Below are 15,169 nucleotides of genomic sequence, written 5' to 3'. Positions count from 1 at the left end.
CTATTATACTGCGTAAAAAAGAAACAGAAAAAGGAATGCAACTGTAAGTAGACCAATCTTAATTTAATGTGTGAAATAATACATTGAAATTACTACTGTGTAAGTTCCTGTATTTTCTTGAATAACATTACCATTTTTGATAGACCAAAAATATCTGAATATTTAATACAAATGTGCAAATCACAAGCGCTTCATATGTTGGCCAGAGGTCTGTAACCCATCTCTCCCTCTAGCTGCTCTGCAGTGAGAGAGCCCAGCAGAGGCTGACAGTCTGGATTAAAGACAGAATAAGCGCTCAGTTCTCCGGGCTCGCGGTCAGCTGGGCTACGGAGTCCCTCATAGAGCCAGTAGAAGAGGGAGATGACGAAGAAAGGCAGGCCAAACTCCAGTTCAGCAAACAGACCGAGCAGCACCAGCCACAGCAGCACTTTAAGCAAAGTAAGGTTTGAGAAGACAAGTTGTCTCGAAGACAGCCATCTTCCCAGAGCGTTGTCCAGCAGCCAATCACTACTGTCCTGCAGCAGAGAAGACACAACAGCAGGTTCAATAAGCTCAGTAAGCATTTATTTAAACATCACAGGCATACTGCTTACAGTGTGTCTGGGCACAAAACAGGCCTCCCTCTACTGGGTGCCCACATGAAAGGAGATTACAGGCGTTTTCAGTTAAGAGCAAAGGACTTGTTACTCGCTGGAGTACTGTAGTCTGATACATTTCAAACTACACCCATTATAGACCGACTAGTATTGAGAAGAGCTCTCCAGAAGCACTGCATCAATCACTCACTGGTCTATGCAGTCCATAAATAATGGAATCAGATGCTGTACTGTGGAAGTTAACCTCCCATTAAATATCAAGTTGTTCGAAACAAGAGGGACTTTTAGAGTATTATTGAGTGACGCGATTGGTTATTGTTTACATTTGACCTTACTTTGTTTTTACCAGGATTCATTGTGGATATATTTTTCTGGTTCAGTTAGTAGCTGCTGGTATACATTGGCATTTAACTATGTTATTGTGTAATCTAATGTTACATGTAGAGCTGGAACAGTTAATTACTGAATTGATGTCAAATGTACAGCTTAGGTTAAATATGAGGATTTTCTAATTTTATATGTGTTATATTACTGTACATTTAATACATTTGGGTTTTGGGGTGTTGTCAGACAAAAACAAGCAATTTGAAGATATTACTTTGGGTTCTGGGTAATTATGATGGGCATTGGACATTTTATAGAACAAATAATTAAATGAAAAACAAATTATCATAATGGACATATTAATGATGAAATTATTGGTTAGTTGGTTACATATTTTGTGTCTTTAAACAACTTTGGGACGTGTGTCTTGTATGTTATCTCTTAGATCTAGTATTTTGTGTAGCTCCATAAATAAAATAAAAGTCTTAGATGTGTCACAACTGCAGCAGTAATGAGTGATCAGTAATAATTCAGAAAACATGTAATCAGAAAGTTAATTATCTTGTGACCTGTTTTGATTTGATGATAAACTGAGTGATGTCTTACCTTCCTTGGAGAGCTCTGACTTAAAGCTCTGATGTCTTCTGTCTGTTGACTGTCAGTTGTTGGTGTTGTTTCTGTCTGATCAGCTGTGTCCGCTGCACTGCACTGTGGACCAGCACTCTTATCCTTTTTCACAGTATTTTCAGCCTGTCGTCTGGCTCTGAACTCTGCCAGCTTCTGCTCCATCGATCAACCCAACCAGCTCCTTTACACTGACGTTATTATTATTAGGTGTACGTGGCAAAAGAGCCGCTAGTACAACTCATTTAAAACTTCTTTATATCAGCGTTGCTTCAACAAAGCTTAACATAATATCAACTGCAATTACGTTGACTGTCATTCACTTTAACATCAACTTTAAAAACCATTTCAGAAATATTTCATTATGCTACAGCTTAGTGAGACGTTTGTTTACCTTTTTACTTCCGCGTCTATCTGAAAGAAGGAAGTCGTGTCGCAAAAAGCTTTCAATTGTCGTAGAATGCGTCGTTTTCCAGCTGATTGGCTGATTTCCACTGGTCTGCTAGCAACAAGCTAGGTTGTGGATTTTTCTTATTAGTGGTGAGTTTTCAAACCTCTAAACTTTAATGTTTAGTGGTTAATCCTGTCGTGAATATATGTGTTTGAGCTGTTGTTGCTGTTGGTAACCTTAGCTAAGCTAACGTTACAGTCAAAGATATCGATAGAGAGAATAAACGGTCAATGGTTCAGACATTGAACCAACGTCCAGCTCATCACCACAACCAAAATGTTCTTTATGTTGTCATTGTGGAAGACTAGTTAACGTTAGTTCGGTTAACTAACTTTAGTGAGACTTAAACGATAGATAGATAGGTAGCATCATTTTACAGCTTTACAGATTTCAAGTTTAGGAATTAACGTAATTCCGACAACTAACGTTAACTTAGCTAGCTAGCTACCTAAACGACCACACTGTCTTACAGCATCATTCTAACGTTAGAACTAAGATAAGATAGATTTTATTGTTACAGAACATCTGTGTCTTACAGCATCCGTGTCTATAGCTAGATCATCAGTGTTGAGTATAGCTACCCGAGATATGTATGGTAGAAATATTGTATCAGAAAAAAAAAATGGCCATTAATATGTATCAATGCCTAAGATGATATCTTCAGATTCAATTGCTTGTTTTTCTAAATAAATTCAGTGTACAATGATGAAGAGCAGATAAAAGCAGCAAAAATCATCACAGTGAAGAGCGAAGACTTTGGTCTTGGACTTTGGTGATTTGGTTTGCTTAAAAAAACGACTGAAACGATTAATTATCAAAATAGATGAATTGATTTTCGATCGACTAATCAACTAATACTTGTAGCTCTATAACTAAGGTGACTTCATTTTCATCTTCCATCTAGTTTTACTTTGTTCATATGTAGCCTACATGTTGTTCTCTTTTCTCTCCAGACATGGCCTCAGCTCCAGCACAGCAGCCCACCCTCACTGTTGAGCAGACCAGAGGTGAGGAGAACTGTTTATGTTGTGTTAGGTTTACATTTTCTAGCTTTTCTGGTCTTTATTATGTGCCCCACATCATTATTGCTGAATAAATATTGGACAAACGGCATGTCAAGCTGTCTGATGTAGGTTTGTGTCTGTGGGGTTGTTGCATGTGCCTTTGAAGCACATTGAGTTAACTTGTATTTCCAAGATCCTGTCTTTACATGCTACATAAAAGAAATCTACTTGCTTTGCAGTTAACATACATGCTGTAGAAGTGGAGCAGCTACTGATGTTTTGTTTGTTTCTTCCACAGTGGTACTGAGTGAGGTGATCCAGGCCTTCTCAGTACCAGAAAATGCTGCAAGGATGGAGGAGGCTCGAGAAAGTTCCTGCAACGACATGGGCAAAATGCTGCAGCTTGTGCTGCCTGTTGCCACCCAGATTCAACAAGAGGTTATCAAAGCTTACGGCTTCAACAATGAAGGAGAAGGTAAGCATAAGGCAGCATTAAATTCTAGCCCTAATGTCGAGATTTACTTTAGGGCTAGAAAACACTGACGTGTCATGCAGAAAGGACCTTATAGCACCATCATGTAAAGGGGAATATTGTGCCATAGATTTGAACTTCTAGGAACTCTAGAATGTATGTAGAATTTGTGTTATTCACTAGAGTTCAGCCATATATTGATATAACATTGATGTCATAATTTGAAAGTTAATATTGTCTGGGATTTGGTTATTGTACAGTTAAATGACCCAGTCTGTTCAAGCTGAGTGAAATTAATACATTAGTGTAAATGTTTGTGTATGAATATCTGACAAGTGACAAAACAACCCACAATAATTTCACATTATATCAAAATATATGTAGATATTTAGGTACTGTACTCACAAATACTGCATGTCCTTCAGAGTAGATTTGATCACATTGATCTCAGCTCTGCTTCACTTTCAGGTGTCCTAAAATTTGCCAGATTGGTGAAGATGTATGAAACTCAAGACCCTGAAATCGCAGCCATGTCAGTTAAACTGAAGTCTCTCCTCCTGCCACCACTGTCAACACCACCTATAGGAGGCGCCATTCCAGCTTCATAGGGCTTCTTCAGTCAATAGTCAACTGCAAGGTTACTTTCATCTAATGCTTTGGATCAACATGAACATACTGCGATCTTGTCTATCATCTACTTTTCTTGAGAACTCTCTCTTACTCAATACACTAATACGTTCCAACAAAGATGAAACTCATGCCTTAGCTACATTAAGGTTTCATTTAAAACATCCTTGTTAAACCCTGTTAAATTATTGCTTTTTAAATGTTTCAGTATTTGTTACAAGGTTACATTATGACCATTTTCTTATGTTACTGAACCTTATACACCTTTCCTTTAAAGCTTCTGAACACCCATACAGGTGATTTCAGTTATTCTGGCTGATCAGACATCTGCTCAGGTGCAAGTTGGGCCAGAGCTCAGATTTTATTTTAGATCACAAATCTTTTTTACCAATAAGAAGGCTAAAGCTGTCATTTGTCCTGCCCTATCAGGTGCAACAACACTAACAGGAGACTCAGGAAGATGTCCATAATTCTATACACACAATCCTGGGAAGAGGTCTAATCAGCCAGATTAACTCAAACAAGACACCTGTGTGGGTGTTCAGGGCCTTTTACCATCTTTTGTTCATTTTTTTTAAAATTTAATTTATTATACCATTTTTATATGGTGTCAGATGTATCAAATGTCATTCTTTTGTTATATATTAAACATTTTTTCTGTGAATCTCTGTGTGGCATTAATAGAGAAAATGTAGGGGGAAAACGACTTCCTTATACATAACTTTATTATTGCAATAGTGCTTTGGCAACAACATCGTCATAGGTTTACCATGTTAGAAATACTGAAGCGCTTTACACATATTTTCATATATACTTTTCTTCAAAAGGCAACTTCCCTTAGACGGGTAACTGTAGCATTTCAGGTTAAAACATCACTTTTCTAACATAAAATCTGCATTCATGTCTGCCCCTTTCTTTGTTTTGTGGTTTTAGGTTTGGGTGCATGCAGACATGATTACATTGTATAACAGTGGTTCATGATAAAGAACTTAGTCAAGATAAATAAAACTTAAAAATGCCCCAGATTCTGAAATCATCCACTTATAAACACAAAAATAACAATAAATATAACACAAATTGACATCATAAAGTGCTCTTATTTTTTGAAAAGGCAAACAGTGCAAAACCAGTGCACCCAGCACCCAAATTAAAAGTAATTGAGCAGGTGTTCATATTCCTGTACTTAAAAAAAAAAAAAAAGTGACAAATCTTTTGGTGTCTTGTGCATCATCACATGGTAGCTATTTGGATCTGTATAGTGTGAATTGTATGTAGGAAATTAAAAATACTGCAAAGTTTAGTACCCATCTGGGTCATTTATGTGTGAAGGACATTGTATTGATACATAAAATCACGTCAAGGTCTAATATTGCCCACACATTTTAAATCCTGGCTGTTCTGGGTTCATTATGAGTAGAGCACCTTCTTGTGGGGAACAGTCTCAGTCCTTCAGTCACAATGATCGAACCAGGCAAAACAACAAGACGATAGGAAACAACGTCACATCTCAAAGTGGCGGAAAACGCTTTCGACATAACCCAGGACCCTCTGCCAGTCCGGCCCGTCTGCCTTCAGCATCTCCTCCACTGTCTGTCACACAGTTAACATGTAAAGATACGATTATAACACCAGTGGACACAGCTGGTTTAAGTTGCACAATTGTTCTTTACAAATGTGTTGAGGAAAATGTCTCACAAGTGTGGCTGTAATTCCCACGCCCTCTCCTGTCTTAAAAGCAAGGTCCAGATTTTCCTTCTGTAAAAACATTTGAGTCAGAAGCAGCCTTTACATCATCAGGTGCACCATTTTACAGACATACCTTATAGTCATGGATTCTTGTAAAAGAACCAAAAAAAATCCAGTACACTGTCGACCACTTCTACTTGCTTTATTAACGATATTTTGGTCCTTAGACCTTTGTCGTGTATAATAAAGTGAGTACAAAAGATTTTTTTTCACAGGAGTGACTTTCTGTAGTACACAAATTTAGACTTGATTGTTAACCGGTATGCTAGTTTTATGAGTGTAGAGATCAGTATTTGTAACTTGATATCTGATGGTTTTTTTTCCCTTCTTTTCTGTCTCTGTAAAAGCTTTTGAGACTTGTGCTTAAGTCAAAAGTCTTTGTAAATAAAATGATTAAAACAATCTGCTCATAACATGCGTTTCCTTTGTTTTGAGAACCAACAGCAACGGTTTTACCTTGTCTGCTCGGTTGAGGGTGTCGTACGGGATGTGAGTTGGTAAATACGTGTGATAAACGGCGCAGAATGCCAAGCCGTCCTCCCAGCTGCTGCTGAAGTTTGTGATCTCAATATTCTGCCACAAAACATACTTGATGAAGACAAAATATAACTGGTAAAAGGGTATTTTTGTTGCCCAGCCTGAATTCCTCTTCATCTTGCCAGATTGTGACAAATTTCAAAATATTTCAATAATGGTGACATCCTGCTCTCTTACCTTATAACCTTGGGTACGATTCTGGCACCAGCGCAGCAAGGAGTTTCTCCTGGAGCCGCCATGACGCCTCAGCAGAGCACTGAAACCATCCTGAGGTCTGGGAAAGCAAGAAAAGCTTTCATCACAGTTTTAAGAATAACTTAATTTGCTACCTAATTATACAGTAAAGAATTAAACCACATAAGGAGATTAAAGAATAGATGAAGTGCTTCTTTCTGCAGATTCAAATGTGCAAAAGGTTCAAACGGAGCTTGTGATTAAATGTGATTTCATGGTTGATTTGACTCATTCATGGTAAACATTTATCAGCCTTTCCATCTCTTTTACACACAGACTTCAAGGTCTGTTGAGATGTCAGTATCAACAATGAAGAAGGGCTTAATGGTTACTTACTTGATGGAATCTGAGCTTTGTTCTTCATCCTGTTTTCCTGCAATACAAAAATGCAGCCACGGTCATACAACTGTACACTTCCTAAGCGGTCTAAAAGAACATAAAGGTGGTTTGGTGCTGTAGGTTTAAACTTACCTGGGTAAAAGCTGGACCAGCTGTCCTGCCGCTGTAAAATGTGTTCCATCCTTCTCCGTTTTGGTGGCTCTTCTTTCTGGAAAAGTTTAGAGACCGATTTTACAAATGCCTAATGTGATCCCACAATAATATTAGTGTTTCCCCAGATATCCATCCATATAATCATGATAGTTTAAAGAACATTTTCATATCAATTCAATGAGTGTTGTACCTTGCATAGCGGCAGTGTTGTGCTAGTGTTTTTTGAGATCCCATTTTGGCTGGAGGAATCAGTTGGGAGTGGGAGACGAGAGAGACTCCTAAAATAAATTTTTGCATGTTTTAAAATACGGTCTTCTGTAAACAGGGGTGAATGTGTTGTGAGTGTTCACGTAGACTCACCAAGATCTTTCAGACAGCATCGCAATCCTCCTTGGATCTCTCCCTTTCTTCTCCAGCGCAGCCAAACTACGAATGTATCCCTCTGCCACCCCTTTCCCTGTCAGCAGCACGCTCCCTGATCCATTTGCCTCCTCAGGATCATGACCCGCAACTTGAGCATCCACCTCTTGATTTGTTTCCTTCTCATTCTCTTGCTTTTCAACATTTTTAGCTTCAGGGTCGGCTTCAACTTCCCTGGGTTTTTCCTCCAACACCTCCTGTATTTCTTCCTGCTGCTTCCCCTCAGGGTCTCGTCTCTCTGCCTGTTCATCCCAATCGGTTGTGTCTTTCACCCTGCATGCGTTCCTCAGAGTGTCCAGCTCAGCTCGCTCCTGCTGCAGGGTGAGTTCAGTCAGTTTACAGCAGACGTCTCTGTGCTCAACCCTCAGACTCTCCAGCTCTCCGTCCTTTTCCTGCTGTCTGCTGAGGGCCTGAGCCAGCTGCTCCTCCACGGCCCTGTGGCTCTCCTGGAGCAAACCCAGAGCCTGCTCCGACTCGACCCGCAGCCGGTCGGCCACAGACACCGCAACCTGCAAGTCACACTGGAACTGATGCCACTCCAACCTCTCTGTCTGCCATGGAAGGACAAAAGAAGGAAAAACAAATGGAAAACAAACTGTTATCTGAATTTAAAAGCTGCATGTTGTCGATGTGGTTTTTAGTGTGCTCTAGAGTCCTGGATATTACTGGTGCCTTTGATCTCTTAACATGTGAATATTTGTTTAAATTCAGTACTCTAAGGCGAGTAATTGTAACGTTTTGAGCACAACCATGGCTATTTGGAAATGTATGGTATAGTGATGTCACATTAAATTATAGATAGTTATAAAAGGCAAAAATTCCAAAGAAAAAGTCAATTAAATTTCTCAAGATGTTTCCTTCGTCTAAAAAATTGCATCTCCATTGCACAGCAAATAAATGTTTGTGAGATTCAGGCCTAAGGGTGTCATGTGACCTGCAGCTCCAACTCACCCTGAGTGTCTCCCTCAGTGTGTCTACCTCCTCAACCAGCTCCTCTCTCTCTGTTATCAAGTGCCTGAGCAGCTCTGAAAAACAAGTTTAACATAAAAAGCACACAAGGTTGAATGAAAATAGATTTAAAAGTCTGACAACTGCAATCAGGATATGTCATTCATTCGTTATTTACTCAAGACCAACATATAGCACACTTTTATAAAATCTTGAATAAAACAGGATGATGCTAGAATGGATGGTCCGGAGAGACGGGTGATGGCAGGACCCGCATCTCATTGGCTAGTACTCATTGCGTTTGTTGGTAAGGTTTGGGCATGAGGAGTGAGATTAGTTAAGGTTAGGGTAAGAATACCAGGGTTTGACCAGTCTTCTTTTATTTGTCTCTTGCAAACTGTAGAACCTCTCTAAAGGTTTTCCTCCTACCTTGTCAATTTACTTAATCCATATGCTGTGTTAATTCAGTAGTGCAAAAACATCAGCATCCTTGTTGCATTACTAAATCAGATGAATTTAAGTAAATGCAAAGAATCACAGCTACAGTTTTAAGCAAGTTATCAATAATCTGTAAGCAAGACACTTTGTTCATACTTGTTAGCACAACAATTTACTTTAAATAAAAGGCAGACACATTTTGCATTTTTTTTCTGATCACAAAGAGGTCAGCAACAGTTTACTTAAAAGTGTCTAAGAAAACAAAACGGTAAAGATGGAGGACCTACCTACTGCTCCTGTGGTAACATCTGTGTTGGGGGTCAGGCCTAGTGAGGCCCTGTAGTGCTCTATCAGACTAAGTAAAACCAGGGTCATCTCCTCTCCGGCTCTCTCTGCTGCAGCCTGCGGCTCCAGTCCACTATCCCGCTCCAGCCAGCTCTGCTCTGAAGGTGATCCTCTGGATGGAGGCAGGGACGTCGGGCTGCCCGCTGCCTTCCCATGCCTCACTGCTACATCGCTCACATTTGTCTCTGAGGTGATGCTGTCTATGCTTATCACAGCCCATTCTGTGGGAGCAGGCAGTTTCTGTGTCCAGTCTGTGAATGGAGAGATTGTGGAGGGGGTGGTGCTGCCGGCTGGTGATGGCGTCTGTGCCTTACTGGAGGAAGCTGCAGAGGATAAGGCCATGGCAGTCAGCTCTGCCTCTGAGGGCGTGGTAGGAGCTGTGTGGAAGAAATCTAAAGGAGAACCTGAGAGAGGGAAATAAATTGTAAAACAGATGGGGAGCAAAAGAACATCAGAGAGATAAGAGAAAAATGACTGTCCTGAGCCTTAAAATCATCTAATATAAGTTAAAAAAAAAAAAAAGTCTGCTGAATGCAAAGCCCCCCCTCTTCTTTTCCTCGTTGCAGTTGTAAGCACTGCTCCCTTACTTACTGTCCTGGGCTCACTGATGCAGCAAAATGCCTATGCTGCCAGTGTCTTGGCAGGCAAACACTCACACACTGTTCCCCAATGTGGCAAGATCCAGGAGGAGAGGCGATTTTACCCTGATCTACTATCTCACAGCTGCTCTCACTGCCACCACAAAGCGATTACATTCATCATCAGGGCCTCTGAAAAACATTTTTAAAAAGGAGTTTAGAGTGATTCTTTAGCAGTTTGGCTTGGCTTCTGTATCCTGAAATATCTCAAGCGTCACCGGTCAGTGAAAAATAAGCTTTGTGATTTCTATATGATGTTGGCAGTATGCCATTTATGGTGCTGCACACTTGTTATAAACAGATTTCAGCAGGCTACAAGGATCTCCACCTTATTCAACTCAGATGCTTCCCCTCCTTGTCTTTGTGTTGTGCTGCAGGATTCTGCAGACTCATCATTTCCTTGGCAGCAGCATGATGTAGTCTGCTCAGCTACAGCATTGGAGCTATTCTCATCCTCTAGCCTGAGCCTACTTCCTGCATACTGACAGCCAAAAGAGGGAAACAAGGGGCAGCATTTTAAACAGCTGGAAGTGAGAATTAAACTGAGCAAGCGGGAGAATGAATGCCCTCAGTAAGAAGGCTGCACAGGGCAATTTCATACATTAGCCGAGCCAAATGACAGCTGCACAGTGATGCTTTGAACTGAAGGATACTGAAGGCATGAGAGAGGTGAAAGATCTGACGTTGCTGGTTCTAACTTTCTCTGCATCCTCTGGGATATAGTTTGTATTAAGTTCACAGCAAAGTTCTGATTCATCACTTCCCGTGTGCCAAGAGAGGTTTCTGTGATCATACAGTAACTGACATGTTTTTTTAGACCAACAGGGTACATCTATAGAGTGTCAGGACATGTGATGCTCACCTCTACAGCAGCCCCACTTTGTGATTCAGCCTTAAGTATTGTAAACTTGTCCTTAAGAATACATTTACACAAAAATGAAACATTTTGGCTTTCTTCCATCAGTATTGTCTAATTCCTGCTTAAACGGCATGCTTCAGTTCAGAACATGCTTTGTGCTGCCTTTGCACTAGTGTGCTTTAAGTAAACAAAAGCTTATGTTGAATGGTCTTTGTCTTTACATTTTCTTAGAATTAGGGGGGGATGTAATGACACTGCACTCACCATTGTTTGTGCTGAAGCCAGTAAAATCTGCTATTCCAATTGAAATAAACTGGTTCACACAATAGTATTCTGAAGTTGTCAATATTCTGTATGTATGATTTTTGCATTTTTATTCTTTTGTAATGTAGAAGAGTAACAAGTACAAACGTTTCAGCTGATGCCTTCCTTAGTGTAAAGGCTCTTGCTACTCTTCAGCATCACAAAAAGAATAGTTTTACAAAGTTCTGATTGAAAACTAGTTTATTTTCACTTTCTGTCTTGAAACCAGGAAGAAAATATTCCTAAAAAAAGTCTGTCTTACATAAAATAATCAGGTGTAAATTCGAGCATGTGTGAGAAAACTGGCCATGAGCAGTGCAGAAACTTAAACATGTATTCTCAATCACCTATATTTCGAAAAGTATATATATATATAAAAAAATAAAAATCAGCCATTGTTTGCTTTTGTCCTCAGTTACCTGTAGTGCCATGGTTGTCTCTGCCAGTCTGGTTACCCATGATCCAGCAGGGGTGGGTATCTGGATAGGCCAGTGTCCTTCACTGCATCCTCCGTTTTGTGAGGCCCACTGCTGTCTGGACGGGAGGGAATGAAGATAAATATTTCATGAATATGACTCACTACTGAACTCTTAATCAGCAGAACGAAAGTCAATGTCAAGATAGAGCCTCACAAGACTTTTACTCAGGAAATATTTAGTGCAGAATCTGCTAAGCTTGAAGCCCAAACATCTCCCTAACATGGCAGCTGGGTTTCTATAAGATTACTGTTTCTTATCGAACATATTTCTACTATACCATTTGGACAGTAGCCTACAACAGTCACTGTGTCACCTGCGTGCAGTTTTGGTTGACCACCCCACAATGCTCTGTCAGATGTTTTTAAGGCCTACTCAAGATTTAAGGGCTGACAGTTAAACAGCTTTCACATACATTTGACATAAAGTAACAAATGTGTTGATAAAAAAATAAATGAGCCACGGTTGTGTTAACATGATAACATCCTTATTAACAATTATACACTGGCTCTTCTGCAGTGTTGTGGAATTATCATTTGTAACACATGGCCGATTCCCCTACAAAAAACAAAACCCCATTAAATAATCTAGTGATTTAAGGTTGCCGTGGTTATTGAGAAAAGAGACATACATTAAACGTCATAACTAACCTCAGGAAGATGTTGTTGCTATCCCGAGGGGGATTCGGTATGCACATGATTTCCTATGACGCATTACATTTCAAAATAATCTATTTTTTTACCACTGAGTCCATCTGCTGACTACTGGCCTCCGTAAAACATTTTACGTGGTATGAAGATACCAAGGGAACTAACCAAGACTAAAAACCAAGACTAATCAATCAAGGTGTTGCAAGTGAATTGTATGCCGTATTAACGAGTAATTTATATAAATGTGTAAACTTGTCTTGCTGTGCTACATATCCCCGCTTCCAAGGAGCCACGTTTTTTTCTCTCCAAAAAGAACAATCCCTATCGGGGCGGGTGATTTTATTTTGTGAAACTATTGTTACCGTGACATACTTTGCATCCAACCAACGACACTGCACACACCGTAACCTTCCAGGTTCATTGATCCTACCTGCTCAACCTGCCAGCTGGACGCCTTCCAGTTTCGTCCCCGGCTGTCCGGCGGGTTTCTTCTCCGAGTGTTTAGACCTCCCTGTCGGCGTTTTCTGCGCCCCGTCTCCCAAATCCCCCGAAGGACACTGTTCAAGTTACTGTGACAATCCTGTTTCCAGATATCCCATAGTCACCACACAGCTGCAGAAAGGCAGCCACCATCTATAACTTGTGTCAAATTCCCAACAGGCTAATATCAAACTCTGCTTCTCCTTTAAATCCAATGCGACAAAAAGAGAAGGAGGCAGAAACAAACTGGTTGCGCAGCTGCACGTTGGATTGACGACACGAGTGTTGTTAATGTCATCATGCATGTTTGGAAAATGTTTTCACACAAAGTAACGACTCAAAACAATAAATAATGTGACGTATATTTAATAAAATGTTTTTCTGCTGAGAAAAAGAGTGGCGGGAAAGCTGCGCGAGGAAGCAGTCACACCTGGAGGCTAATTATCTTTAAATGCAGGTGTGGTGGCACGCAGCTAACAGATTAGGCCGACAGCTTCAGGTGTGTTACGTCTCATAGCAGCTGCCAAAGCACATAAGATGTGAAAGAAAAACAACTAAACAATTCAAGTAATCTTTAGCAGGTATGACTTTGCTAATCCAGTTAAGCAGGTCCAAAAGTTGGAGTCTGAACTGGGATTTCCAAGTGTCATTGAAGAGGTTCCAGTGGGTCCACCTGTTTCGTACTGGTCCATATTGGTCAGCATGAGGGGAGCTCTAACTGTACCACTATTGCATGCCATGTTGACTATTGAATGCAAAGCATAGTCATTGTATTATGGAGTGGAAATAAGATAACTATATACTACTATACTATACTATAGATACTGAATACCCTTATTATGTGTAATTACTCACAGGCTGACGAGCATCACTAAGACTAACAGATATCGTCTCTGTGTTCTAGTTTGTGTCAGCCAGAACAAATATTTCCAATGATACTTTAAATGGAAACCCAAATTCAATGGCAGAATCAAACAAGCAATTATACCAACCTTAAAACCAATTAACTCACACAGGACATGAGACTAACAGGTGTTTGTTTGTATAAAGAGTTAGGGTACATTTAACGTCACAATTCAAAGGAATTTATCCACATTGCAGATGAGACTGACAGGACAGATGTCAACTAATGTAAAAAGAAAAGAAAACAAGTGAAATATAAAGTATAACTTTAAATCTTTCCCGAGCCACATTTTCCTTGTGTTTGTCTTTTGGTTAATTTGACACATCACACAGTAATGTTACATTGCTACAAGACAGCATAGTAGTGGCAGCAGAACTGCTGGATGAGTCATTGGATGAAAAAGTGTAGGACAAAGACAAAGAGGATGGAGGAATGCTATATGTGGGGGGAACTGTAATAGTGGAGATACGATAGTAGTGTAATTCAAGTTGCCAAAGAAGCAGGAAAAAAATTCAGATAAGGTCTTGGTCATGTCATATTCGGACCAATAGAATTTGAATACAAACACATTAAATTGGTGCAGTAAAAACGACTTTATGTAGTGGTGGAAGAAGATCTTTTACTAAAAGAATGAGTATTTTAATCCATAATAATAAATCATACATTATGAGTTTGTATTTGAAAAGTAACGGAAGCGTTAAAATAAATGTAGTAAGGTAGAAAGCACAATATTGGCTTCCAACATGTAGTACATAATGTAGTAGGCCATATAATACAGTAGGATAAAATAAAAATACCTCAAAACTGCATTTAAGTACAGTACTTAGTCACGAGTAAATGTACTTACCATAGTTACATTCCACCACTGACTATGTGTGTGTGTGTGTGTGTGTGTGTGTGTGTGTGTGTGTGTGTGTGTGTGTGTGTGTGTGTGTGTGTGTGTGTTCAGTTGAAATAAAAATCAACAGTAAGAAAGTCTGGACTGTTTCAGCACAATGGAGAGATCCAGAGTGAGACTGCTATGTAGAGTTTAGTGTCGAGTAGGCTACCTTTAAATGTTTCAGCACCATGGACAGAGTACGGTGAAGAAGATTGTCTCTGGCGCCCTCCAGTGACCAAAACCCAGTACTGACAGGAATAATGAAAGAGGCAATAACGTTTGGTTTTCCACTGTCTGTTATAATTCACAAAGAACATTTAAAAAAAAAAAATCTAAAATTTATGTTGTCTTAATTCTTGCATTAAGTTACTTAGTTTAAGTATGCATTAATTTGTGATCATTCAAAAAGGTGGAGTTTGAGCTTTCCCCCTAACTCTTTCACAGTATTTTCTTTATTTCTTTATTATTCTTAGACAGTGGGTCTATGGAGAGTTTGGTCAATTTTTATACTGCATACAGTAGACAAGCAATAACACTTAACGAAACACTTGAAAATGTTTGTGAAGGGTCAACTTTGTGTGAGTTATGTAAGCTTCATACACAATAACAGTGTTTTGGGAGTTTGTTTTCCTATTTATGCAAAATGTGTATACTATCATTATTGTCAATTGTCAACATATGCTGCAGTGTCTCAGACTTTTGATTTTGTTTCCTCTACCTT

General features: G+C 39.6%; 3 protein-coding genes across 3 annotated transcripts; 1 reads left to right on the top strand and 2 right to left on the bottom strand.

Annotated features, from left to right (window-relative positions):
* Positions 1-42: 42 nt before the first annotated feature.
* saysd1 (SAYSVFN motif domain containing 1) lies at positions 43-1,960 on the bottom strand. The gene is made up of 2 exons (XM_078274865.1): positions 1,527-1,960; positions 43-515 (listed from the first exon to the last, which is right to left on the bottom strand). The coding sequence occupies exons 1-2, from the start codon at positions 1,707-1,709 to the stop codon at positions 192-194; spliced, it is 507 nt and encodes a 168-aa protein (XP_078130991.1). The 5' UTR covers positions 1,710-1,960; the 3' UTR covers positions 43-191.
* A 35-nt stretch (positions 1,961-1,995) lies between these two features.
* grcc10 (gene rich cluster, C10 gene) lies at positions 1,996-4,762 on the top strand. Its single transcript, XM_078274866.1, has 4 exons — positions 1,996-2,084; positions 2,949-3,002; positions 3,298-3,474; positions 3,940-4,762. Exons 2-4 carry the CDS (start codon positions 2,951-2,953, stop codon positions 4,077-4,079), a joined length of 369 nt encoding a protein of 122 aa, XP_078130992.1. The 5' UTR covers positions 1,996-2,084; positions 2,949-2,950; the 3' UTR covers positions 4,080-4,762.
* Positions 4,763-5,598: 836 nt separating this feature from the next.
* On the bottom strand, positions 5,599-10,039 carry LOC144533833 (uncharacterized). The gene is made up of 10 exons (XM_078275399.1): positions 10,012-10,039; positions 9,201-9,662; positions 8,479-8,552; positions 7,468-8,078; positions 7,298-7,385; positions 7,087-7,162; positions 6,952-6,988; positions 6,559-6,655; positions 6,301-6,417; positions 5,599-5,688 (listed from the first exon to the last, which is right to left on the bottom strand). The coding sequence occupies exons 1-10, from the start codon at positions 10,037-10,039 to the stop codon at positions 5,599-5,601; spliced, it is 1,680 nt and encodes a 559-aa protein (XP_078131525.1).
* Between the last annotated feature and the right edge of the window lie 5,130 nt (positions 10,040-15,169).

Source organism: Sander vitreus, chromosome 18 (genome assembly GCF_031162955.1).
Source record: "Sander vitreus isolate 19-12246 chromosome 18, sanVit1, whole genome shotgun sequence".
NCBI classification, from domain to species: Eukaryota; Metazoa; Chordata; class Actinopteri; order Perciformes; family Percidae; genus Sander; species Sander vitreus.
The sequence above is the reverse complement of the archived record's forward strand: the minus strand, read 5'-3'. Positions and strand labels throughout refer to the sequence as shown.